This window comes from Bos indicus x Bos taurus, chromosome X (assembly GCF_003369695.1).
Source record: "Bos indicus x Bos taurus breed Angus x Brahman F1 hybrid chromosome X, Bos_hybrid_MaternalHap_v2.0, whole genome shotgun sequence".
NCBI classification, from domain to species: domain Eukaryota; kingdom Metazoa; phylum Chordata; class Mammalia; order Artiodactyla; family Bovidae; genus Bos; species Bos indicus x Bos taurus.
The window spans coordinates 48,056,080-48,083,738 of record NC_040105.1 but is presented as its reverse complement, the minus strand read 5'-3'; the positions used below and the strand labels follow the sequence as shown (position 1 = coordinate 48,083,738).

General features: G+C 42.3%; 1 protein-coding gene across 1 annotated transcript in view; it reads right to left on the bottom strand.

Annotated features, from left to right (window-relative positions):
• Positions 1-8,171: 8,171 nt before the first annotated feature.
• The window catches only part of MSN (moesin), a 72,785-nt gene continuing 53,297 nt past the window's right edge, over positions 8,172-27,659 (bottom strand). Inside the window, 11 exon segments of the mRNA XM_027533314.1 lie at positions 8,172-10,402; positions 10,993-11,217; positions 11,563-11,655; positions 12,837-12,997; positions 13,258-13,388; positions 15,806-15,969; positions 17,659-17,758; positions 19,181-19,327; positions 20,046-20,129; positions 21,441-21,715; positions 23,056-23,151. Coding sequence (XP_027389115.1) covers positions 10,238-10,402; positions 10,993-11,217; positions 11,563-11,655; positions 12,837-12,997; positions 13,258-13,388; positions 15,806-15,969; positions 17,659-17,758; positions 19,181-19,327; positions 20,046-20,129; positions 21,441-21,715; positions 23,056-23,151 — 1,641 coding nt within the window. The 3' untranslated portion in view covers positions 8,172-10,237.

Here is a 27,659-nt window from a genome sequence, read left to right as displayed (position 1 = left end):
AAGCTGTAAACTTTTTCTTCTAATTCTGGGGGAAATGCCATTCTTAATTTGATAGGGATTGCATTTAATCTGTAGACTGCTTTGGATAGTATAATCATTTTGTTAATATTGATTCTTCCCATTAAAGAACATGTTATATCTCTCCATCTGTTTGTGTCATCTTTTGTTTCTTTCATCAATATCTTATAGTTTTTGGAGTACAGGACTTTGATCTCCATAGGTGCGGGGAGCCGGTGAGGCATTCCACTCGTGACAAAGGTCATGAGGAAGGAGGCTCGGCATACGCAAAGGCGGGATCGAGCCTCAGGAGTCCCCCCGGATATTCTCGAGCATTTTCCCCCAAAAAACCAGTCTGCCTACTTTATTGCTTTGTGCTCTCACCTCTGACTTTACTAGGGGCTGTCCCCTACCACCATCTCTCTCTCTTTCTGTCAAAGAGTTAACTTACAGCTCCAATTAATAAAGTTCCTGGGCAATTAGGAGTGTTTAAATCCAAACCCCTCAGATGGCTCTCTAACTCGCCTGACAAGTTTACCCGGACTCCTGCAGCTATGCATACGATTGTTTACAGTCTCCTAGCCTCCAGAGGCACGGGAAGCTTAAGATATTCAAATAGCTTAGAGCCTCTCAGAGAGTTAAAAACTGTCAGAATAACTAGTAAAGGATTTCATTGATGAGTCAATGCTTGTTGCCAAGTTTTCACATCCCCTGAATTGTATCTTTGAATATGTATTAATTAATAGTGGGCATGTAGAAAAAATAAGTAGTGGCCTTGGTGTTAGTAACTTTAGACCCTTAAGGTAATAAATTCTTTCTTTGTTGTAAACCCATTACACATCCGCCCTATAGGAATGCAATTTTATCTTTGGAAGATGGTGCCAAACCTTGAAATAATTACTCTTAGAGAAAATAAGTCTTTGTTGATAAGTCCTTGTCAAGAGTCATAAAATGTTAGTAGGCCTTCTGGCCAGAAGATGATGTAAATCACCTAAACCATTTGTATACGATACATTTGCAGGAAAGAAACCTTGGTTTTTGATAAGAACCAAAGACTGCTGACTTTGCATCCCCTATTATCCTCTATGTGTAACTTAGGGTATAAAAGCCCCTGTTAAAAATAAAGCTACGGGCCTTGTTTACCAGCGCTTGGTCTCCCCATGTCATTCTTCCCTTTAACTTCCAGCTGAGTCTCCATCTGGAGCGCGGAACCCACCACGCTTACTAATCATGCCTGGGCTTCTAAGACCCACTCGAGAAAGAGTCTAGGGTGAGACACCTTCCGCTATTCGAGAGGGCGCCTGCGGCCTACGTAAGTGGTGCAAACTTCTTGTCTTGAAGTTTTATTGGTCTCCCGCGTAAACCAAGCTACTCAGCTTCTTTTCTCCACTGAATTTTCCTACTGAGCTATCCTCATTCTATTGTTCTCTATATCTCTAATTAGCATATAAATAGTCGCCTAGGCCGTCTCTCCTTCGAATACCCTGGATCAGCTGGGGCTGGTCCCCGGCACATAGGTAGGTTTATTCCTTGGTATTTTATTCTTTTTTGATGTGATGATAATAGGATTGTTTCCTTAATTTGTCTTTCTGATCTGTCATCGCTAGTGTATAGGAATGCAAGAAATTTCTGTCTTTTAATTTTGTGTGCTATTGCTTTACTAAGGTCATTAATGAGCTCTAGTAGTTTTCAGGTGGCATGTCTGGATTTTCTAAATATAGTATCATGTCATCTGCCAACAGCAACAATTTCGCTTCTTTTTCAGTTTGGATTCCTTTTATTTCTTCTCTGATTCCCATGGCTAGAACTTCAAAAACTATGTTGAACAAAAGTGGCAAGAGTGGACATGCTTATCTTATTCCTGATCTTACAGGAAATGCTTTCGGTTTTTTTATCATAGAGAATAATGTCACCTGTGGGTTTATCCTGTGTATGTATATCCTCACTTGAATCTAAATCTTTGCAACGCTATGAACTGTAGCATGCCAGGCTCCTCTGTCCATGGAATTTTCCAGGCAAGAATACTGGAGTGGGTAATTTCCTTCTCCAGTGGATCTTCCCAACCCAGGGATCAAACCCGAGTATCTTGCATCTCCTGCAGTGACAGGCAGATTCTTTACCACTGCACCACCTGGGAAGACCATAGATTTGTCATATATAGCCTTTATAATGTTGAGGAAGATTCCTTCTATGTGCCTACTTTCTGGAGAGTTTTATCATAAATCGATGTTGAATTTTCTCAAAAGTCTTTTTCTACGCCTATTGAGAAAATCACATGGTTTTTAAATTTGATAAGGTAGTGCATCACATTGATTTGAGTATATTGAAGAATCCTTGCATCCCTGGGATGATTCTCACTTGATCATGGAGTGTGACCCTTTAATATCTTATTGGACTAGGATTACCAGTATTTTGCTGAGGATGGTCGCACCCATTCATCAGTGATATTAGCCTGTAATTTTTTTAATATCTGGGTCTGGTTTTCATATCCGGGTGAGGTAGCCTCATAGAATGAGCTTGGGGGGTGTTCCTTTTTCTGCAATTATTTGGAAGAGTTTCAGAAGGGTTGGAGTTAATCCTTCTCTAAGTGATTGATAGAATTCACTTGTGAAGCCATCTGCTCCTGGACTTTTGCTGGTTGGAAGTTTTTTTCTCACACTTTCAATTTCAGTGCTTGTAAACGGTCTGTTTTATATATTCAATTTTTTTCTGGTTCAGTCTTGGAAGTTTGTACCTTTCTAAGAATTTCTCCATTTCTTCTAGGTTGTTTGGCCTTGTAGTAGTCTCTTGTGATCCTTTGGTTTCTGTGGTGTCAGCTGTAACTTTTTCATTTTAATTTTACTCATTTGAGTTTTCTCCCTTTTTTTCTTGATGAGTCTGGCTAAAGGTTTATCAATTTTGTTTAACTTCTCAAAGAGTCAGCTTTTAGTTTCATGTATCTTAGCTTTTGTTTTCTTTGTCTCTGCTTTCTTTGTTTCTGCTCTGATATGTGTGTTTTCTTTTCTTCTAACTTTGGGTTTGTTTGTTTCTCTATATCCAGTTGCTTTAGGTATAAAGTTAGCTTTTTTTATTTGAAATTTTTATTGTTTCCTGAGGTAAGATTGTATTTCTATAAACTTCTTAGAATTGCTTTTGCTGTTTCCCATATGTTTTGGATCATAATGTTTTGGTTGTCATATGTCTCTAGGTATTTTTAAATTTCCTCTTTGATTTCTTCAGTGATCCATTGGTTGTTCAATAACCTATTGTTTGGCCTCCTTGAACTTTTGTTTTTTACCTCTTTTTTTCCCCTGTAATTGATTACTAATCCCTGAGGACACTAGTCAGAAAAGATGCTTGATATGATTCCAATTTCCTTACATTTACCAGTGCTTCAACTTCCCTGTTGGTCCAGTGGTTAAGAATCCACCTGCCAATGCAGGGGATACAGGTTTGTTCCCTGGTCCATGAAGATCCCACATGCCATGGAGCAACTAAACCCATGCACCACCAAAACTACTAAGCCTGCTTGCCTAGAACTTGTGCTCTGCAACAAGAGAAGCCACTGCAACGAGAAGCCCACACACTGAAACTAGAGGACCTGCTGCTTGCCACAACTAGAACAAACCCATGCACAGCAAAGAAGCCCTAGCACAGCCAAAAGTAAATTAATTAATTAACTTACCAAGGCATGATATGTTACCCAAGATGAGACCTATCCTGGAGAATGTTCCACATGCACTTTCATGAAGAAAGTATATTCTGCTGCTTTCAGATGGAATGTCCTATAAATATCAATTGTCTCTCTGGTCTAATGTGTCATACAAGGTTGTCTTTTCTTATTAATTTTCTTTCTGGATGATTTGTTCATTGGTGTCCGTGGAGTGTTAAAATGTCCCATTATTGTTGTATTACTGCCAATTTCCCCTATTATGGCTGCTAGGATTTGCCTTATATATTGAGGAGCTCTTGTGTTGGATACATATTTATTTATAATTCTTATGCCCTCTTCTTTCATTGATATCTTGATCACTACGTACGTACTTTCCTTGTCTCTTGTAACAACAGTCTTTATCTTAAAGTCTATTTTGTCTGATATGAATATTGCTACTCCAGCTTTCTTTTGATTTCTATTTGCATGGGATATCTTTTTGCATTCTCTTACTTTCAGAGTGTATGTGTTCCTAGATCTGAAGTGGGTGTCTTATACAGGTCTTGTTTTTTATATATATTCTGTCAGTCTGAATCTTTTTTGAAGCATGAAATTCATTTAAATTTAGCATAAATATCAATATTTAAGTTCACTTCAAATCAACATCTATTTTCATTTCAGTAAATGTTTAGGGTTTGTTTTTGTAGGTCATTTTTTCTTCTCTTCCTGTTTTGTTCTCTTTTGGCTCATCTTTGGTGTTGTATTTGTGTTACTTTTTCTTTCATGTGTGTATATCTATTGTAGTCTTTGGGGGGGGGGGTTCCATTTCCTATGAAGTTTTGATATAGCAGTTATATATATATATATATATATGCTTCCCTGGTGGCTCAGACGGTAAAGTGTCTGTCCACAATGTGAGAGACCTGGGTTCAATCCCTGGATTGGGAAGATTCCCTGGAGAAGGAAATGGCAATCCACTCCAGTACTCTTGCCTTGAAAATCCCATGAACAGAGGAGCTTGGTGCAGGCTACTATCCATGGGGTCGCAGAGTTGGGCATGACTGAGCGACTTCACTTTCACACACACACACACACACACACACACACACACATATATATATATCCCTGGTGGCTCAGACAGTAAAGCATCTGCCTACAATGCAGGAGACCTGGGTTCGATCCCTGGGTCGGGAAGATCCCCTGGAGAAGGAAATTGCAACCCACTCCAGTATTCTTCCCTGGAAAATCCCATGGACAGAGGAGCCTGGTTGGCTACTATCCATGGGGTTGCAAAGAGTTGGACACGACTGAGTGACTTCATTATCTATCTATCTATCTATATATATAGTTGCTTTAAGTTGCTGGTCTCTTCATTTCAAATTCAGTTCCCATTTCCTGCGTTTGTACTCTCCTCCTCACATGGTTCCTGGTTTTGGTATCATATTCATGTATGGATGATTTCCATTTTTTACTGTTTGTTTTAATTGGGTTTCATTGAGCTTAAGAGTTAGCAGGACTGTGTTCCTTCTGGAGGTTCTGGGGGGAGAATCTGCTTCCTTGCCTTTCCCAGTTTTTAGAGGCCACCTGTATTCCTTGGCTTGTGTCCTCTTCATCTGCAAAGCCATCAACACTGCATCTTCAATTGTTTCTCTGACCCTCTTTGATCTTTTAAAGACCCTTGTAATTACATTGGGCCCACCTGGATAATCTAGAATCATCTCCCAAACTTAAACTCCTTAACTTAATCACACCACCATCGCCAAGTCCCTTTTTGCCACATAAGGTAATATATTCATCTTTGCGGGGGGCCATTATCTTGCCTGCCACATGCATCTTCCTGGAAACATAAGACCACTTGTCTCCCATATTTGCACATATATAGCCCAACATACACACAGAAACAGGCACCCTCTGGTTGAAGCTGGAGGGAACCTCAGTTCAGTTCAGATCAGTCGTGTTTGACTCTCTGCAACCCCATGAATCGCAGCACGCCAGGCCTCCCTGTCTATCACAAATTCCCGGAGTTTACCCAAACTCATGTCCATCAAGTCGGTGATGCCATCCAGCCATCTCATCCTATGTTGTCTCCTTCTCCTCCCACCCCAAATCTCTCCCAGCATCAGAGTCTTTTCGAATGAGTCAACTCTTTGCATGAGGTGGCCAAAGTACTGGAGTTTCAGCTTCAGCATCAGTCCTTCCAATGAACACCAAGGACTGATCTCCTTTAGGATGGACTGGTTGGATCCTTGCAGTCCAAGGGACTCTCAAGAGTCTTCTCCAACACCACAGTTCAAAAGCATCAATTCTTTGGCACTCAGCTTTCTTCACAGTCCAACTCTCACATCCATACATGACCACTGGAAAAACCATAGCCTTGACTAGATGGACCTTTGTTGGCAAAGTAATGTCTCTGCTTTTGAATATGCTATCTAGGTGGGTCATAACTTTCCTTCCAAGGAGTAAGCATCTTTTAATTTCATGGCTGCAGTCACCATCTGCAGTGATTTTGGAGCCCAAAAAAATAAAGTCTGACACTGTTTCCCCATCTATTTCCCATGAAGTGATGGGACCAGATGCCATGATCTTCGTTTTCTAAATGTTGAGCTTTAAGACAACTTTTTCACTCTCCTCTTTCACTTTCATCAAGAGGCTTTTTTGTTCCTCTTCACTTTCTGCCATAAGGGTGGTGTCATCTGCATATCTGAGGTTATTGATATTTCTTCCGGCAATCTTGATTCCAGCTTGTGCTTCTTCCAGCCCAGCGTTTCTCATGATGTACTCTGCATGTAAGTTAAATAAGCAGGGTGACAATGTACAGCCTTGACGTACTCCTTTTCCTATTTGGAACCAGTCTGTTGTTCGATGGCCAGTTCTAACTGTTGCTTCCTGACCTGGATATAGGTTTCTCAAGAGGCAGGTCAGGTGGTATGGTATTCCCATCTCTTTCAGAATTTTCCACAATTTATTGTGATCCACACAGTGAAAGGCTTTGGCATAGTCAATAAAGCAGAAATAGATGTTTTTCTGGAACTCTTGCTTTTTCAATGATCCAGTGGATGTTGGCAATTTGATCTCTGGTTCCTCTGTCTTTTCTATTTGATGCCTTAGAACTGAAGGTGTGCAAGTACAGTCATCCCTCAGTATCCATAGGGGATTGGTTACAGGTGCCTTGCAGATATCAAAAGCAGTGCATGCTCAAGTCCCTTTTATAAAATGGTGCAGTATTTGCATATAATCTATGCACATCCTCCTGTATAGTTTAAATCATCTCTAGATTATTTATAATGCTTAAAACAATGTAAATGCTATGTAAATAGTTGCCAAGATGCAGCAAATTCAAGGTTAGCTTTTTGGAACTTTCCAGAATTGTTTCAAATATTTTTGATCCACAGTTGATTGAATCAGAGGATGTAGATTCCAAAGATACAAAGAATCAAATGTATTTCCTTTTTCCAGTGCATGTCTATCCTTCCTCAGGCCCTTGGTGGAAATAGCAGGGAAGAAATATAGTGTAGTGATTAAGAGCAGAGGCTCATGAACTAGATTGCCTAATGAACAATTGCCTAGATTGTTCATATCCTGGCTCTATTACTTCTATCTGCAACCTTGGAGAAATTAACTCATCTTATTGGTCCTCCATTTCTTTATCTGTAAAATAGGATAAAACAGTATATTCTCAGAGCATTTCCCACTACTAGAGATTATAATTTGATCTGAGGAAGTGGTCTAGGCTTTTAAATCTTTAAGATTCTAATATGTAGACAAGTTTGAGAGACACTGCCTCAAAGGGTTGTTGTAAGGATTTAAAGCTCACAGAATACATAACTTGCTTTTCCTTGCACACGATGGCTCACCAAGAAGGGAGCTGGTAAGTGAGAGTACGCCAGGTCCAAGACAACCTAGAAGGCTTATCTGAGTCTGTTTCCTCATCTGTAAAACTAGGACAACCATAACACGGCTACAAAATGACATGTTTTATAAACCATAAAGTACTGCCCAACAGTTTTTGTACATACATATATTCTCCATTCTCACTTCATACTCCCACTATCTTCTGCAATAGGGTTCAACTCAAGGTAATTTCTCTGACCTTCACTGACACTACAAGAAGTGAGGGTAGTAGGAGGTGGGCAAGCTTGGAGGTATTCCTGACAAGGAGGCAGGAAAGGGCCTGACCATCCCAGTAGGAGTCCAGAGATATAAACCACTCCTTACAAGCAGACCCAGAGCCAAACAAACCCAGGAGCATCACATGGTCAATGCAGGGCCCATCTACCTTGGAAAAATTGGCCTAGGACTATGGAAAGGGCACAGGCTACTAATTCATACAGTCCTGTGTCCTTGGGCAGTTATTCTACTCTTCTATTTTTTCAAGTTCATTCCTTCCTCTATAAAACGAGGATGGATAGTCATATACATTCCCAATAGGACTGAAGTGAGAATGAAAAGAGACCAGGGATAAAAAAGTGGTTCACAGAGTGGAAATTACATTAAAGTATTTTACAGTCATCCACTGATGCCATAAAGAAAGATTAAGTCATAATGAAGTCTTCCTAAATTTTATTGGCACTGAAATAGAACATGGGTTAAGCATAAACCCCTCCAAAAACAAATTAAAAAAAAAAAAACCCAAAAGATGCACAAAAAAACCCTGAATATAAAATCTAATCTTTCTCCCCAGCTTCCCCTGGCGGGGAGGGGGGTGGTGGTGGGGTGGTATACTATCTTTAAGGCAGCTGGATTGCCCCATAATTCCAGGTTTGAATTTAGCAAATATAGGGCACATCACCAAGAAAGTGTCAATATAATACACAGCGATGCACATAAGATTTCCCAAGGTCAAGCAGAAGACAAGGGGATGGAGGGATCAAAGCCATGGGCTCTGGGCTAGGGGCACTGCATGGAAGTACAGTAGGGCCCCTTTGGGGAATGAACTTTGAGAAGAAGGCAGGAAAAAAAAGGGAACAATAAAACCAAATACCAAGTACTTTAAAAAAGGATTGTATGACCTACAGTGACAGATGATATCACTAATACTGAAAGCTTCTTACATTAATTTTTCTGGCAAAATATGCTTCTTAGGTGTAGGGGTGGTAAAGGAATGAGGCCAAAATGATCCTGTCCCAAGACTAGTATCTTCTAAAGGTGCATTAGCAAGAAATGCAGAAATCAATGTTGAGTTAGATGCTGCTAAAATATATAACACTGGTAGAAAGAAAAAGAGCACACGTGAGACAGAGAGGAAGAGGATGCTGCTCCAGGGTTGAGAGAAAGAGGTGGCGGCGTGAAAGGGACCAGACCAGAACCCCTAACAGCTCTCTGGTTTATAGCTCCAAGGGATAGCACAGCTGGTGGGAAGATCTGGGTTAAAGGTTTATTAAACAGAGGCAGGACCCAGTCATCACCTCAGAGAGGGGTGATAGGAAGGGGCTGTTAGGCACCTGGTAGGGCTCAAGTAACCTGTAGGATCTGAGTCACGAGCTTCTCACACCACACTTGGCTTCTTCCACACATTCACCAATTGAGCCAACTGACATCAAGATCCAGGACTCACAAAACCAAGGCCTTAATGACCCTGAAGCAGAAGTTGTGGCCCAACTAGCCCTGAAGGGAGAAGTGGTTTGGGACCCCCTGGAGGTGAAAATACTGAAGCCACATGTGAATATTTCATCCCCTTGGCAAGAGTTCTAGATGTGGCTGGCTGGGTTTGAGAGTAATCATCCCTATTGTTCTACCTGAGGAGATTTGTGGATTAGAGTGGGGAAGGGCAGGTCCCAAGATCGGAATAGGAACACAGAATAATAAGGGATATCTCTGCCCATAGAGCTCACCTGAAATAAGCCTAGGCTCCCATAAAACATAGAGGCGTATTCTCTACCCAATCAGGTCTGAACAGAAGGGCTAACTGCCTTCCAGGAGGTTGGGGAAGCCTCTTGAAGGCATATTCTCCCCCATACTACCCTGAAGAGAAAAATCAGTGTCTGAACTCAGGCACAAGGCTTATTGGGACTGAATTTGTAACAAGCCCAATCTGGGAGGTAGAGAGAAGAATGACTGAACATCTTTTTGCCTCCAATGATTACAAAGCATAAGTAACTCTAGAAAGAATGGACATTGGGAGGCCTAATCCTAGGGCAGTTGACATTCTAGAGCATGTAGCCAGGGCCCTGCCTTCTTTTCTAAACCTGTGATGCTTCAATTCTGCAAATCACAAGACCATGAACATGAAGGCTGTGGTAGGGCAGGGGTGAGGGCCAGTTTTCAACCTACTCCACACTTGACTCCTGCAGAACAGCATTAAATATGAGGGTATTTCCCAAACCAAGTGGGAAGTGCCTCTGAGCTGAGAAAGTGTTCTCTTCTAGCAAGCCAGATCACCCAGGACAGAGGAAAAAGAGGATCTCATTGGCACCACAGTGGCCATCTCTCTGCCTAGGGAAGTGAATAAGGATTGAGGGGCTAGGTTTGGTCCCATGGCTGCACTGAATGCTTGGCGTGACTCCAGGACTGCTCTAGTTAATGGCTCCAGCACAGTGTGAGTTAGGCAAGAGTATAAGAGTGTGAGAGCAAGGAAGAAGGGAGGAGGGGTCCCTAGGGGCTAGGTGCCCTTTACATAGACTCAAACTCATCAATGCGCTGCTTAGTATTGCCCTGCCGGATCTGGCGCAGGGTCTTGTATTTGTCTCGACCCAGTCGCATGTTCTCAGCATGAATCATGTCATTAGCAGTCTTCTTGGACTCATCACGGGCATTGGCCAGCTCTGAAGTGAGGGCCTGTGAAGGTGCAAGGGGATAAAGGGTTAATGGCTTCCTCTAATTTTACCTCCCCTTCTTAACCAAATGTATTTCCTGATTTATCCTGTCCCACCTTCTCCCTCACCTTTCTCTCTCCCCTCCCACTCCACTCCCACTGTCCCCACCCTTTATACACACACACACACACACACACACACACACATATTTTTTGAGAGCCATTTCCAGCCCTGTTAGAATTTCAGGGGGGCAAGAATAAAACAAAAGATACCAACTGAGTGGATCAATTGATGACAGGTATTCTCTGTGAGTGGAGCAATACATCAAAGATTCAGGTAGGAATTGTGTCAACTAAATATTTTCTGAATATAAGAGGTAAATGGAATATGGATGGAGGACAGAGTGAAAAAAAAAGGAGGGGGAACAGGTAGTTCAGAGTCTGATTTATAAGTGAGAGATCCCTCCATTAGAGCCCTCATTGAGAAATGCTCAAGCTCCCACACAGCACTGAGACAGGTTCTTCTTCTCCCCTACCCCAATGATCTAGGGAAGGCCATAGCTACTAAGTCAATACACATGGTCTCCATGACTCTTTGGGTCTGCCTGGATACCTTCAGGTGCTTCTGCACACGCTCATTCTTTTCCGCCTCAGTGGTACGTTCCTCCTCACTGCGATCCTTGGCCATGGCATCAGCTCGCAGTTCAGCGCTGGCCTCTGCCCCATTCTCATCCTGCTCATCCTGCTCATTTTCAGCAGGCTCTGCCACATGAGGCGTGCTCATGGCAGTCTTCAGCTCTGCACGGGTCTTCTCCAAGTCTTCTTGTACCATCTGAGCCTGTTCAGTAACAGAGGAAGAGAAGGGCTGGCAGCTAAACCAGGTTAACTTGTAGCATCCCTACATGTGCCTAGAATGGCCCAGAAGAAAGCAGGCACCAGGTAGTTCAAGCCACTTTGCCTGACTGATCCTGAGTTTCTTCAGCTGTATAACAGGAGTAATTGTACCAAATTCCCTGGGGATACTGGAGAATTCTGGGAAATATTTGAGAGAGCCTTGAGCTCCTCCCATGATACACACTGTCAAGGAAGGATGGAAAAGTGACGAAACCCAAACCTGAGGAATCCAAGAACTTATGCATGATATCCCATCCCACACTGCTTAGTCCTGGGCACTATGTCTTACCTTCTGCTGCCATTCCACAGCCTCACTCTCCTTCTTTTGTCGGGCCATCTCCAGCTGGGAGATCCGAGCTGTCAGCTCTGCCATTTCCAAGGCCTACGGATCAGTTGGAAACTTATGAGAAGTGGGCCTTCTGGTCCCTAGGGCCCAAGTTTCTTCAACCCCAGATCCTCTGAGAACTAACAGGGAACTTCCTGTTTCACTTGCATGCTTCTCTGGAGACTCTTTTTACCACACCTCCTCCAGGAAGCCCAGAGGGAACACTCTCATTATCCCATCTACTACAGCATCCTATTAACTCCCTGCCTAGACTAGACTAGACTTGAAAGCAAACAACGTGTCACCTCTGGTTCTTTATGTCACTCTCTCCCCTCTCTTCTCTCTCTCACTGCAGAGTTCGGGCCTCAGTAAAGCTTTGGAGATCACTGTATCACTGCCTGAAGTGGCAGACCCTTTCCTGTTATCCTACAATGCTCAGGCCTCCACTAAGATCTTCTCAGGACAAGTATAGGAATGACACTCAAGTGTCACACAGTGATATGACCAAGGAAATAAAGCTTATGCATACCCTCACATCGTGGACAAATCTCCCAGAGGACATTTTCCCCTGAAAATTAGGTTTTAGTTTCCTGTACTCCCACTCTAAACAGTACAGGGTAAAAGCATATGTTAAGGAATTTAGGCCACAGGTCCTTAAATTCTGAGTTACAGAACCCTTGGAAATTGTGATGAAAGTACAGATGCTCACCCTCCTCCCCTATAAATAATGTATAGACATACAACTTTACACATGATTTTAGGGAGTAAACCCTTACAAGAGAAGCAGAAATGACTTCTCATTCTTAGTCACAATTGTGTGACCTATGCAAGTCTCTTCAACCACTCTAAGCCCTAATTTCATTACCTGGGCATATTATCCCACATGGGTTAATCCCATAGGATTATTAGGAAGAGGAAATAAGGAAGTAAGGAAAAGTGAAAAATTGATCGTATAGTTTGTAACACACATAGCTAGTCAATCAGGTGTGAATCCCTTCTTTCCTTCCTCTCTTTGTCAGGTCATCAGCTCAAGTCCCCACTTGCTAAGAAAAAGAATAAAAGTAAGGGTTAGGGAAGTAACTTCTCAGCTTGCTTCTGAAAGATCTATCTGCTGGAAGCCTGCAGAGAGGTACTCTGCTAAAAAGAGCCAGATGTGCAAACAGAGGTAGCTGTGAATAGGTAGATAGACAGAAGAGAAAATTCAGATCCCATAATCCCATCCCATTTTGTAGCTTTACCAGTTGTTCCTGGGTCTTCTTCTGGTCCTGGGAGGCCTGCAACAAGGCCTCCTTGGCCTCTTCAGCTTCTTGACGCTCTTTGGCCAGTTTTTCAGCCTCACTCTGGGCACGCTTTCGCTCCTGTTCAAGTTCCAGAGCCCTGCGGGTCTGTTCTTCCAGTTCTGGGAAGAGAAGGAAGGGGAAAGGTGGTAAAGAGTACAGAGATTAAGAAGGGATGCCTAACTTCCTTCCTGGAAATGCTTCACTCCAGGCACAGATGGCAAAAAGCTCTAGGCACTCTTCCTTTTGCCTCATCATTCCTCTATTCTTTTAGCCACATCTTGAATATATGCCCCGAGTCTGCAGCTCAGACAGAAGGGTTTCCAGCTCACAGTGTCAGACTGTGGGAAAATCCAGTCTCCAAGATGACTCCAAGCCTCACCTTGTTGAGCCTTCTTAGTCTGTTCCTCGATTTGCTTCAGCCTCTCCATCAGTTCCTCCTTTTCCCGTTCAATCTTCTCCTTCTCCTTTTCTGCCATCTCACGTTTCTTCTTTTCATTTTCCAGCAGAGCACTAGGAAAGGAGAAAGAAGGAATGGAACAGGATAGCAAGGCCACATGGAAGCCTTGGGATCCCCAAGACCTTCTGGCCCTGATCCCTCAGTCCCCACCCATCTAGCACACTCGGGGCTTGTGAGGCAAGATCACTCTCCCTTCTCCCTATATTCTTGTCCTCATATCACAGCCCCACATGGGCTGGTATGCTCAGAGCCCTGCCAGTTTGTCCCAGTATCAGGAGATCCAACCTGGACTCCCAGCTCATCCACTACCCAGTGAGTAACCAGTGGGTGACCTTAGCTGCATCATTTCTTTGGTCTTGTTCTTAGTAATCCTATGTGTAAGATGGCCAAATAACTCTTACCCTGTCTACCTTATGGAGTTACAGACAGAAAAGTTTTGACTCTTTGCTGATACACTGTGCTTCAAGTCTGGTGATCTCTATGGCTAGGGCATTAGTCCTCTGCCTTGTGAAGTTCAGTTTTAGGCTCCTTTCTCTCAAAATTTGTTGTAAATCTAAAATAAGTACTGGCTTTTTCTTGCCCCAGCACCTCTTCTAGTAGTCCTTCTTTTCTCCCTTGGTTAGATGTCTTTTCTCTCAAAATAGTTGGCCCTATCCTTCTCCATAGCCCTCCACCCTGTTATTTTTCTCCAAAGTACTTATCATGTCACAGACTGTATAATATGCTTATTTGATCTGCCTGTCTCGTCCCACTAGAACGACAGCTTCATGGGAGCAGAGCAGAGATTTTTGTCTTTTGTTCACTGCTCAATAAATATATATTGAGTGAATGAATGACACAGCATTGTGCCCTGAATAGTTATGCATATACTGTTTTTTCCCCTTTCTTCTACTAGACTGTGAGGTCCTATAGGGCAGGTTCCTGCCAGAACCAGTTCTGTAAACTGCCCCTCATATCATTTTTTTTTTCAGAATAAATGTAAATCTTGGTGTCTAACCTCTCATACATGGAGTCATTTTCCAGCCTACTAGATTAGAAGCTTCCTGAGATTCCAAACTCTTTATGATATAGTATCTATTAGAGCAGTGCTATCAAACCTTAACGTGTACAGGAATCACCTGGGATCTTATTTTTTTAATAAATTACTTAGTGATAATCATATTAATAATATAAAGTTAATCATTTAAAGCAAATAATTAAGTGGCATTTAATAAATGCACAATATTTCATCATGCCAAAGTAAAACCTCATACCTGGTGTTAAGAAGTTTCTCCACATCTCCCTTCCCTCCAGCCCTTGACAATCATCAATCTGTCATCTGTCTCAGTAGGTTTATCTATTCTGTATATTTCATATAAATGGAATAATACAATATAGGCCTTTTGTGTCTGGTTTCTTTCACTTAGCATAATGTTTTAGATATTCATCCACATAATAGTATGTATCAGTATTTTGTTCTTTTTAATGACTGAATAATATTTCATTGGATAGCTGAATAATTTGCTTATCCATTCATTCAGTGATGGACATTTGGGCTGTTTTCATCTTTTGGCTACTGTGAATTTCACAGCTACAAACATGTGTGTGCATATACATGTTTGACCATCTGTTTTCAAATTTTTTTTTTCAGTGTATACCTAGGAGGGGAACTGTAGAGTTATACGATAATTCTACATTTAACTTTTTGAGGAACTATCAATTATTTTCTACAGCAGTTGAACCATTTTACATTCCCAACAGTGAAGAACATGAGTTTCAGTCTCTCCACACCCTTGCCAACAGCTGTTATTATCTGTTTTCATTTATTATATCCATATTAGTGAGTATGAAATAGTTCCTCACTGAGGTTTCAATTTGCATTTCCCTAATAACTAAGGGTATTTTCATGTGCCTGCTGGCCATTTACACATCTTCTTTGAAGAAATGGTTAACTAGGTTCTTAAAATGCAGATTTTGAATCAGCACATTTGGGGTAGGTCTCAGATACTGCCTTCCTAAATAGTTTCAAAGTTGATGCTGATGCTGCTAAGCCTTGATGCACTTTGAGTAGCAAAGGGGCCATAGTGCAAAAGGGCTGGAAAAATCTGGTAGCTCTGTCTAATTCTACTCAAAAGATCCTATAGAGTCCAGGTTTAAATGTGCATAGAGCCTTTTGCTACCACCACTATACTGGTCAGATAGCCCAGAGCAACCCAGAGTCCACCTAGAAGAGCAATAGCATGAGGGTCATAAATAACGGGGAACTATGAAATGCCCCTCTCTCCTATGAATCTCTGAAATCCTAGGGTTCTAAATGCCTGATTCCTGGGGATGAGGATATCTGAGACTTAAAGGAAGAGGTGTCATCCCTGTACAGCTCCCTTTCCCCTAGTACCAGGATGACTTCATGTCCTGCCTTTAGCAGGCTTGGCACCTTTGAAAAGCTTCTTTGCCATAGCCCAAGCCCCCACTTCAGTTCCACACCACCTACCGCTCCATCTGCTTCTGGTGCTTCTCCTCCCGGGCCTGTGCCTTCATCTGCTGTACTTCAATGGTGTCGGGCTTGCGACGGCGCATGTATAGCTCATGGTTCCCCATGCACAGAGCCAAGATCCGTTTGTTAATCCGCAGCCGAGGAGCATAGAAAACAAAGTCCTGGTAGAAAACCAGCAGTTAGAAAGAGTGTAGAGGGAAAGATGAAGGTGGGCTTCTGCCTTCTGAAAAGCTAAGTTAAAAAGCACTGAAACAATCATACTACAGATGGGAAGACCAATTATCAGAGTAGTGAAGTGACTTGCTCAGGGTCAGATGGCAAGTTAGTGGCAGACCCAGGTCTAGAACCCAGGCTTCTTGACTCCGAAACTAGTGCTCTTCCTTACCAAGCCACAATTTCTTTCAACATTTGCTTATGAAAATCATCTTAAAATACCCTCAATCCAGTTGAAAGATAGAAACTGACTTCATCTGCTAATTAAATATCCTGCTGGGTCTCAGCAACCTCTCTTAGAGGTACAATAATCTTTAGATAATACCCTGGTGAGTGTAGTATGAGTGGGCTGGACTGGTTCTGTATCTTCTAAAAGCATATCTTAGAGCTAGTCCCTTCAATCCTATTTGGAATAAGGCAGTGTATTTGTAAATACATACATGAATATATAAGTCTCCTGAACATCAATTATCCTGGTCGTTGTGTTTTAAATAAGCCCTTGGTCTCAGCTGGCTTTGTTACTTACCTTTCTGATGAAAGTTAAGCAAAACAGCAGTTAAAACACACACACACACACACACACACACACACACACAAGAAAATCCAGTGAGCTGGAGTTTGTTGCTACAAATACCACTGGACCAAGTTCACCAGCTGATGTGCTAACCACCAGCTCTTCTGCCACTGAACCCAAACTTCTACCATCTCATATAGCTTGGGGTACAGTAGAAGGAGCACAAGCTCTAGAGGTCAAACAACCTAGGTATAAATCCCAGCTCTACCATTTTAGCTGTATGATCTTGGGCAAATCACTCCATCCCTCTGAAACTCAATTTCATCACTTATAAAATAGGAATGCCATTACCTACCTGACAATATCATTGAGGGTTGAAGGAGACAATATATATAAAGTTCTTAGCAGGGAAAGTTCAGAGACCTCAAAGCTAGAAGAAGGTTGAGACCCCATGAGAAGTGTCTAGTTCAGCATGGCCACTTGCCCTTGGCACATGAAAGAGGAGACTCTCATCACAGTTTTCTATCTTATTCCCAATCCCCAGTTTTTCAGTCTTGTCAGCCACAGGCAACTACAGGTGACAGGTGTGGCAACCATGTTAGAGGAATTACTGGACTCAAAGCATTATTTTGTATTTGGATTGCTCTGGAGAGAAGTCTTAAGAGGACAGCAGTAAAGTTATAACAAAAAGAACAACATTTGGATCTGGACTTCTCCTGGCTCTCTCCCTTCTCCACAATTAGAGATAAATCAAGTACATGAACGATTTCTACTTTTCAAGCCTAGAGGCTTTAAAAGATAAGATGTACTACCCCAGAGCCTTGGGGCAGTAACAAACAGTGGCTAACAGGCAGAACTTAGACTGCCTGTGTTTCTCCCTAATCCATGCTTCTCCTGAGACACAGTTAGCAGGGTAGCACCAGTTACAGGATGCCTCCTGACCATTTATTGGCATCAACATCCTTTTTCATTGCCAATCACTTTTTGTACCTCCTATTCCCATCCACATACACAAAAATCCAGAGAAAGGAGAGAAATATGCAATGACATGATTGCTTCTAGCATTATGTAGGCCTTGGCCAATATGACCATTACCTAGGCCTTGGCCAGTAGGAGGAGCCACTTACCGGGGCTTTTTGTCAATGGGCTTGATGACAAATTTCTTGTCATTGAAAGAGATGTTCCTGATTTCACTCCAGGGGAAGCCTATCTTAGGAGTCAGCCTGTAAAAATGGATACCAAGAGCATTAGGACAAACACAAGGCAAGAAGGACATAGAGGGTTGGTGCCTTGCCCTCACCACCACCAACTTCTCCATTAAGGAGACAGATTCATTGCCAGCTCAGCCAGTATCATCACATGCCACCAGGTCAGCTGCCAGCACTGAGAGTTCACAAAGGACTTTCTAATACTACAATCAACATATCCCTTGTCTCAACAACTAAGGTTTGCTTTATTTTTTGTTGAGGCATGGACCTTGTAACAATCTCTCAAAGAATCACCAGCCTTACTTCACTGGATCTCTTCTACTCAAAGTTGTAAAATCTGAGAGGACAGTAAATAATGAGTTCCAAGACTCAAGTTACACAAAACAATAATATATTGATCTTTATACTCATCAAGAGAAAACCAAGGGAAAAAAATAAGCTAGTGAGATAAGGCTGTACCAAGAGAGATTATAGGTCAAAAAATACTGAATCATCATATGAAGTGAGATTAATTACAAATCCTGACAAGGTGGGTTTTAAATCAGTGCTATCCAACAGAAATATAAATTATCACACATGCAATTTAAAATTTTCTAGTAACCACATGTAAGTAAAAAGAAACAGAGTGGAATTAACTATAACAACAGTTCACTTAACCCAGTATATGCAAAATACTATCATGTATTTTGAACATGTAAATGTTCATGAAGATGTAAATGAATATTTAAAATACATTAAATGAGACATTTTATATTGTTTTTCACACTAAGTCTTCAATGTAGTTTATACATATAGCACATCTCAATTCAGACCAGCCACATTTCAAGTATTCAACAGCTACATGTGGGCCAGAAGCCACCACAGTGGACAGTGAAAGTCTAGTCAATGCAAGATTTAGAGGCCTGAGGGAGGTTGTGTGATCATCTGGGCTGGTCTAATCTAGGTAGAAAAAGAATGATACAGGTGGGACCCAGGAAGTATAATCATACTTTGTCAAGTCCTAGGTGTCAAAGTAGCCCAAAAAAGTAAGCAAGCTGAGCAATATCATATGATATCTTTTATATGTGGAATCTAAAAAGAAATGATACAAATGAACTTACTTACAAAACAGAAACAGATTCACAGACTTAGAAAAGGAACTTATGGTTCTTAGAGGGGAAGGACAAGGGGGAGGGATAGTTAGGGAGTTTGACATGGACATACACACGCTGTTATGTTTGAAATGGATAACAAACAAGGACCTACTGTATAGAACATGGAGCTGTGCTCAATGTTATGTGGCATCCTGGATAGGAAAGGAGTTTGGGGGAGAATAAATACATGTATATATATGGCTGAGCTCCTTCACTGCTCACTTGAAAGTATCACAACATTGTTTGTTAATTGGTTATACCCTAATACAAAATAAAAAGTTAAAAAGCGAGCTCTGAACTATACCTGTCATTCTGCTCATAGATGTTGAGACCCAGGGCATCCACCCCCAGCCATAGCTCTGAGCCTTTCTTGTTCTTGATGCTAAAGTAGTTCACACCATACATCTCCAGATCCTGGGCAATCTTCAGATACTCCAGGACAGCATCCTCCCTAAACAACAGAGCAGAAGTCAGTGGCGGTGGGGTGGGGGTGGGGGTGGGCGCGGAAGGGGCAAGTAATAAAGGGGAGGGAGCCTATGACTCAGACACAGGGAGACAGAAAGCCTACTTGCTCTCCACTTCTGACAAGAATCTTGCCGAAAGCAGTTGAAAAGAGGATGGAAGGTGAGCAGATGATGGTTAACACAGCAAAATGTGACTTTTGCCAAAACATGCTCATAGAAGCCTAAGGTCTGAGATTCCCAAGGGGAATAAAGGCAGGCTGACACTTGCTGACCTCAGGCATATTAGCTATCACAGAAGCCTCTTACACAGGCACATTATTAGCAGAGCCCAAATGAGATGGTGATGACAAAATGAAAAGATTTGTTCTTCAATTAGACATCTCCCAAATGGTATGCCATGTTCATAAAGATCCTTCCTCATTTCATTCTTGGAGAGGGGACCCTTGTGGCTCAGAAACTCCCTAGGGGAGGGAATCTCAGGATCCCCTCATTTGGGCTATCAGCTCCCATCATCCACAAAAACCACAGTTTTATAATGGTGCTGATTTGCCTTCCATTTCTAATTTCCTCTTGTAAACGGCATTTCTGTCTCTCTCCAACATCCTCCAGTGTTCCTAGCCTCTGCCTCTTCTTCCCCACTGAACCAACTCTTATTCTCCTTGCAAGGGCATAGCATAGAGTCCACAGTTCCTAGGGTAGGCTTACCTGAGCATGCCCCGGTGCTCCTCATGCCACACCTGGATCCTTTCCTCCCACTGGTCCTTGTTAAGCTTGTGCTGCTCCAGGACCCTGGAAAGATGATGTGGGGTCAGTTACACCAGAAGCAGACTGAAATTACAGCAGGAGATATTAACTAGACACAGGGAACTGCCTGAGGGGTATGAGACATACAGAATGGGTGACCAAGAAAGACAATGGGAACACCTTCCTTTGTACCTTTAACCAGAAAATCCAATAATGTGCTGTGGTCACCAAGCAAAGCAGTAACATATTAACAGTCTGTGCTGATTTGTGAGACTAAGAGGAGGAATTGGCCTCATGGAGGCATGCATACTCTCTCCTAGATCTCTGTGGGGCCAATAGTTTGCATTTGTGAGACTACTGCTCAGGGATAAGATATAGCCTGTAGCTATGGAAGATAAAACTGAGTCCAAATGGTTTAGGAAAAAAACTAACAGGTTCAACTGTTATTATCTGTAAAATGGGCCCAGTTGTAATTATATTATAACAATAACTCCCAGATCTACTAGATCATAAACAAGGCTTGCTTTAAATATGCTATTTCAGACATTATAGCAGTGACTGACTCATGTAGAGTCCCAGGGCACAACCACTATCCCTAATACCTTCAGGTGAGTTGTACATTTGCCATAGCTCCACTGGGACTGAGGTTACTGGAATGAAGCATAATTTTCCTTCCAATTTAAAAGCCTATATAAAATAGTGACTGGATGCAGTAGGGTTAAAAAAAATCAAGACTAGGGTTCCAGGTTGCCACAAATGAGCTGTGGGAGATTCAGCAGGTCAGAGTGAGTACCTCTACATCTTTATTTCCTTAGCTAGGAAATAAGGATTATGCCTGCCTTATTCATTCTGTGTGTTGTTGCGATGCTAAAATAAAAATAATTAGAGTTTGAGAATGTTCAGTTTTGAAGTTTACAAAAGGAGAAATCTCTGTACACTGGGTATCAATATTAAAAGACTGTTTTGAGCTCCCTATGTCCCTAGTTTAAGTATTTCTCACTCCAATGAACCTCTGATATAAGAAGTCTAAATCAGTGGAAAGGATCAAGAAAATGGAACTGGGGCAAGGAGAAGTAATCCATCTCTGGTTCTCAATATAAGCACCTGTTTCCACAGTAATGAAGTTCTGTAATAGGCAAGCAGAGGAGGGAAAAAAGTGTTTTATTTTGAGAACCAGAGAAATAAGAACAGAGTATGGTGCCATATGCAAGTATGTCTGTCTGAGCATCATAACATGGTCTTCAGACAGACCCTAGTGGAGAGGGACAGATCTGGCAACCCCTGTATAACAGGAATCAATCAACTTTGGGCCACAGCTCACTCTGACCAGGGCAGATCACCAGGATACCACCTCACCTCTGTGGCAGCAACCTGTCCCCAGCCAAGTAGCCAGACTTGTGGACTTCCTTATTGAAGTCACCATACTTGGACTGGACAGCATAGGAGGCCAGCAACACAGCAGTCTCAGGTGGGCAGTAAATATCATCATTGAGAATGTCCTCCTTCACTTGCAGGAAGAATAGTCGCTGTGTGATGTCCTGGATCAACTCTTCAGATACATCCTCAGGGTAGAACTTGGCCCGGAACTTGAAAAGCAGAGGGCTTTCCTTCCGCACATCCTGGGCGGTCACCTAGGAGCACCAAGGGGCTATGCACTCTCAAAAAAATAGATTTTAGGGGTAAGGGAGTGGCTGTAGGGTGGGGAGAAGACACTGGAAAGTCATCAATTTGAATAATCCCAAAGAGTTGGGTAACAATTCTGGTAATTCAGAAAAGAGACATATTACTTTCATCAGGGACCCAAGCCCACATCCATAATTGCCTCCTATTGGGAATTTCTCCTTAAAATAACCTAACACCTATTGATAGTCATAAGCTCTTAAGCCATGATCAGACAATATATCCAACTGCTCCTACATTCTGAGGGTAGTTTTAAGAAACACCTCTTTTAAGACTCTCCTCCAACTCCATAAATCAACAAAGTAAAGACTAAGATGTATGACTGAGGTCTGGGAATTGACTAGAAAAGAGGACAAATTAGATTGTCTTTTGAAGCCTGAAATTGGCTACTAATGGTTCCACATTTTCCCAGCAAAAGTCTCCACTCTTTGGAAAAAGAAGACTCTGCCAGCAAAAGGTGGAGCACTCACCCGCTAGACACAATCAGGAAAATAAACCACAGGACTGTATGGAGACCTCCAAGGACAAAGTCAGACAGTTTGAGGATGATGAGATGGAGAACTGCTATGTACCTGCAGAGATTCTGCTGGGATGTGGAGAGTTTGAATGGACCTATACTTAAACCCTGGTGGCTCAGACGGTAAAGCGTCTGCCTATAATGCGGGAGACCCGGGTTCAATCCCTGGATTGGGAAGATCTCCTGGAGAAGGAAATGGCAACCCACTCTAGTATTCTTGCCTGGAAAATCCCATGGACAGAAGAGCCTGGTGGACTACAGTCCATGGGGTCGCAGAGTCGGACACAACTGAGCGACTTCACTTTCACTATATTTAAACCATCTCACTTGGAGTTCAACTGAGAAAATTAAGAAAGAAGGACACATCTTTATGGGGTGCAGGCATAAGTTAATAGGCAAGAAAATAGACAAGATTATGAGACTTTCAAGATTCTTTCCAGTTCGATAGTCTGTGACTCTCTGTTTAACAAATTTCCTAAAGCCCTTGAGTTTGGAAAGGAAAAAAGGATACCAATCTCCTCTAGAAGAACTACTGATAGCTATGATCCGTAAGTAGGTCCCATCCTCCTTGGACACTGGCCATTCTCGCTGTTACAAATCCAAATAGAGACAGAGCAAGAGCTCTACCCTTATTCTGATCTAGCGGTTGAGAGACCACCCAGTGAAAAATGGAGCCCTACATGCCCTAAATTTGCCAGCTTGCACATTTTACACTCCTGAGCAAAGTCTAGTAGAAGAGTGAATTCCAAATGTGGCAGTGGAGTAAGCAATTACCTTCTTATTGAGTTTCAGCCAAGTAAAGAATCCCTTAGTGTCCTGGTACTGCAGACCAAAAAACCAAATTTCCCTCAGGCCAATAGTTTTCACCACCTGAAAGGCAAAACAGAAAACAACCATTGATTTGAGTGCCTACCCTGTGCCAGGCACAGAGGAGACAAATGTGGAGCCCATGTGGTCCCTGACCTTAAAGGATATAAGGCACCCAGGTCTGAAAATAAAATACACTTGGGCAGTAGCTAAGAAATAATGTCAACATCTCTCTGCACCAAATACTTCTGCTGAGGTATGGACTAGATAAATTATAAGCACTACCAGACACCAATAACTTGATATCCATTATCTCCTTGAATTTTCACAATAGTCCTATGATATAATTACAACTGGGCCCATTTTACAGATAAATAAAAGTAAGGTTCAGTTAGTGAGTAGCAGAGTCAGGACTGTTTGACTCCAAACCCATTCAAATTCAGTGCTTTTTGCCATCACCATCCCACTCAGTTATGCCATGCAGCTCCATACTCCCAGAATAAGGTAAAGGCTGAAGGTAGAAACTGTTGGTTTAACTCCTGAATCTTGTTCTCCTGGACTCCTTCTTTATGTTTAGCAATTAGGAATAATGCCCATACCCTTCAGGCTAAGTCCTACTTACAATGCCCAAAGAAAAAATGTACTTTGGTATCTATAAACCCCAAACCTGTGCTGTGCTTAGAGGCTAAGATGCTTATTTTCAGCCCTGATTAGAGCTCAGTCATGATTCTCCTTTACTACTCACACAGGTTGACAGTAGGAATGAGTATAGTAGCTGAAGGGCCCCATGGTGTTCAGCTACTGGGCATTTTGGCTGAGCAGTGGGCAGGAAAGGAAAGACAACCAGGAAAAGATAGACAGGGTCTGTTTTCCAGTCCATGACATTAGCATGTAAATAGTTCTGGCTGGTGGCTCAACCCTAGCATGCCCACCACTGGGGATAGAGGTAATAAAGCCATTTCCTAATGAGGTGTCAGAGAGTCTTCTTTATATTTTCTTCTACTGGGGTGGGAGGGGGAATTTGAGGTGAAGAAATTTACCTGGAGTTAGAAACAAGTAGCAGGGACCCAGCGTTGCTACACACTGCACTGTATCCACAAAGTTTCTACTATGCATCCAAGGCCAGGCCAGACCCATTGTCACTCCCAGAGCTTACAATCTAGAGCTTCAGAGGCCTCAAGGAAAAAGTAGATCATGTTTATTAAGTACCTATTATGTGCCAGGTACCAAACACTGAACAATCATGAGATAGTTATTATTTCCATTTTATAAATGAGGAAAATAAGGCTTAGAGAGCAATCTGTCTAAAACCATAGAGTCTAGACTAAAATCCTAATTATATGACTCTAAAACCTATACCCTTTTTCTCTTGTTTGCTATCTCCTAAGGCCAAGGGTTCAAAAGAGCTTAGAAGCTCTGGGGTTCCCAAGTGACTAACTGCCTTGTCTCTCTTTTGATCCAGATATACCAGCCAGAAAATGAACTTTGACTACCTCTGCATCTACATATAGCTCCTGGCTTTTCCACTAGGTTCAGTCAACAATCACTTTGGAGAGAAGCCATACTGCCAAGACATTAACCTTCATTGCTCACCAGGGTGTTCATGATGATTACCCTCCCCTTTCATAGCTTGAATCAGGTGTCAAGAAACCTGAGTGGAAGTCTCACTTCTGTCTTCCACTTGCTGTGTGATGTTAAGGCAATACATTTCCTTCTCTGGGCCTCAGTTTCCTCATCTATCCAGCTTCGCCATCTACTATGAGTGGTGTGGCTTAAATGACTTCTTTATGCTCTCAAGTTCTACCAATCTACTAATTAAGTTATTTGTAAATGACCAAGAAATACAGCCCCATTTCCCACATACCTCTTGACAACTTGGGTAACTAGGAACATGCTTAGAAAAAAATAAATGAGGGAAGGTGTACTATATGAGGAAAGATCAAGACTTCCAGGATTTGATGGAAAGGTGAGTCTCTGAGTCTAAGTCAATAGGCATTACCATCAGGTTGTAGATGGAGAATACAAAGTAGTCATGTTGAAATGTGACAGTGACTTTTTTTTTTTTTTTTTTTTGCAGAGGATAAAGGGAGAGGATGTGCATAGGAAAGATTTTTTTAAGCACCTCTTACATCCTATATCTAAGATAGGGTCTAATTAATGGTTTTCCACAAGGCTGCAGAACATAGTGTGTACAGGTGCAATTGGTGTAAAGAAATAAGTTCCAAGAAACAATGCAGCCCCAGGATAGAAAAAGACCCACTGAAGATGTTGAAAATGGACCATTAGGACAGGATGCTAGGTCATGGCAGGACATACTGGGAACAGAACTAGTAGGGTAGCAACTGGCTTTTGCCTGTACCAACGGCCCAGGTGTAGAAACTCAAGAGACACCAGAATTAAAAGAAAGTGAGGCAGGCACAGACCACACAATCAGTTCCACAGGTCCCAGGAGTGAGTGCCTTAGCCTCTACACCATGTTGTCTGCTTCACTAGCGGGATGGTTAGGGGTATGATGAGAGGAGTTATAGGAGCTAAAATAATTCCAGGATTTAGAGTATCTCTGAGGATAAAGTAATAGTTAAAGTGATATCAAAAGAAAAGATATCAGGATCAGCAGGGCATTTTAATCTCTCTGAGCACTGCCTCTTCCCTATGAACACAAAGAAATCAGATGCATATAAATGCTCTACTTCCTTAGACTGTAGGCTTGGAGAGAGAGCGATGTCTCTTAGCCTCCATTGAAGTCCCAAAGTAAGGAAGTGAGTGTGTTGGGTGAAGGAAATATGGTCTGAAGTCAGAACTGAGACTGAAAAAGAACAAAGGATAAAACTGATGACTCGTGGACCCCAGGCTGTAAGGAAATCTCCAATTAAGGTCCACAGGGTGCTGGGAATCATTTGATCAGGCAACTCTTGGCCCCATTTTCAAATTCTAAAATATGGAATGAGGCCAAGCTTAGCTTGCTTCAAGCTTTGCCTCCTGCTGAGAACTTACTTCAGAGGAAAGAGAAACCTCATTTTCTAGTGGGAAAGAGTGTCTAGGTACTGGTTCTGGGAAAACATCTGTGGCTCCAATGAGCAGGTTCTTTACCATTCCACTCTGAGAAGTGGCTGCATCTCTAAGAAAAAAATTCTTTGCTCCCTTTGATTTCAGACAGCAATCTCATCTGGCCTGAGCTAGTATTTCTCAAAGCTGCCATGGAAGACATTTTTAAGCCACAGAAGATAATGAATGCATATACCCAGAGGATGGGGGTGGGGGGGTGGGGTGGGGTTGGAAGTGTCAGAATACTAGGAGATGGCTGGCTGTAAGTCATAATTTCTTTGAAGCCTGAAGGTTTAATCTTAATAATTTGTGCAAAATTTACTGTTTACTCCTTAAATATCTATATTTTAATAATAAAATAGATATCTACAAGTACAACTGATGCTCCAAGATAGTAAATCACATTCAGCCTACAGGTCTGTGAACCTCTTGGAACCTGGCACATTCACCTTGAGGGGGGCTAGGACTTTAGTTTGCAAAACACTGGCTGTGGATTCTATTCAGCCACATAATACTAACCCCCAAAACAGACTGGAGCATTACAAGATCCAAGCAGCATAAACTAGAAAACTGGGGTCCCATGAGGGAAATAGACTTGCCTCTCAGAAAATTGTCACTAATTACCAGGAGCATCATAAGTAAGAAAGAACTCCTGTTTGCCTCTTTTTGCATGTGAAGGCTACTTATATCTGAGATCTGGGGAGGGCAGAGAATATTAGGCCAATTCCAGAACCCAAAGCCCCCTCCCCATATCCTCTATGCATCTATCTGAATAAATAAACTAGTGACATAATCAATCACTTCAGAAGCCAATAGCAGGATTGGGAAGCAAGGCTTGAGCCTTAAGTGCGTGAGAAATTATGTGCAAAACCACTGCTGCTGCTAAGTCGCTTCAGTAGTGTCTGACTCTGTGCAACCCCATAGACGGCAGCCCACCAGGCTCCCCCGTCCCTGGGATTCTCTAGGCAAGAACACTGGACTGGGTTGCCATTTCCTTCTCCAATGCATGAAAGTGAAAGTGAAGTCGCTCAGTCATGTCCGACCCTCAGCGACCCCATGAACTGCAGCCTTCCAGGCTCCTCTGCCCATGGGATTTTCCAGGCAAGAGTACTGGACTGGGTTGCCATTGTCTTCTCCAGTGCAAAACTGCACCAATGCCCAAATACCTGAGGCCATTACAGGCTTGGCAGCAGCTCCATCAATCACCTACCTGAAAGCAAATCAGTGCACAACTGGAAAGTTCCAGGAGGGGCTGTCACCATCTCTGCTTCTGTTACCCTACACTGACTGTGCCCAAGTGGCCATCTACTCTATAACACAGAGCACGTTCATCTAGGGTTCTAAATATAGGGACCAAACTTTGCTTTTAGAATGGAAACAGGCAAAGAAAGGGGAAGTCACAGAGGACACAGCTGACAAAAGGTACTGGGAAAATTGCAAATGCTATGTGCCTTGATTCAAACCATTATACTATGTCCTAGCTATCTGACCTTAAACAGGTCTTTTCCTCTTTCCAAGCCTCAGTT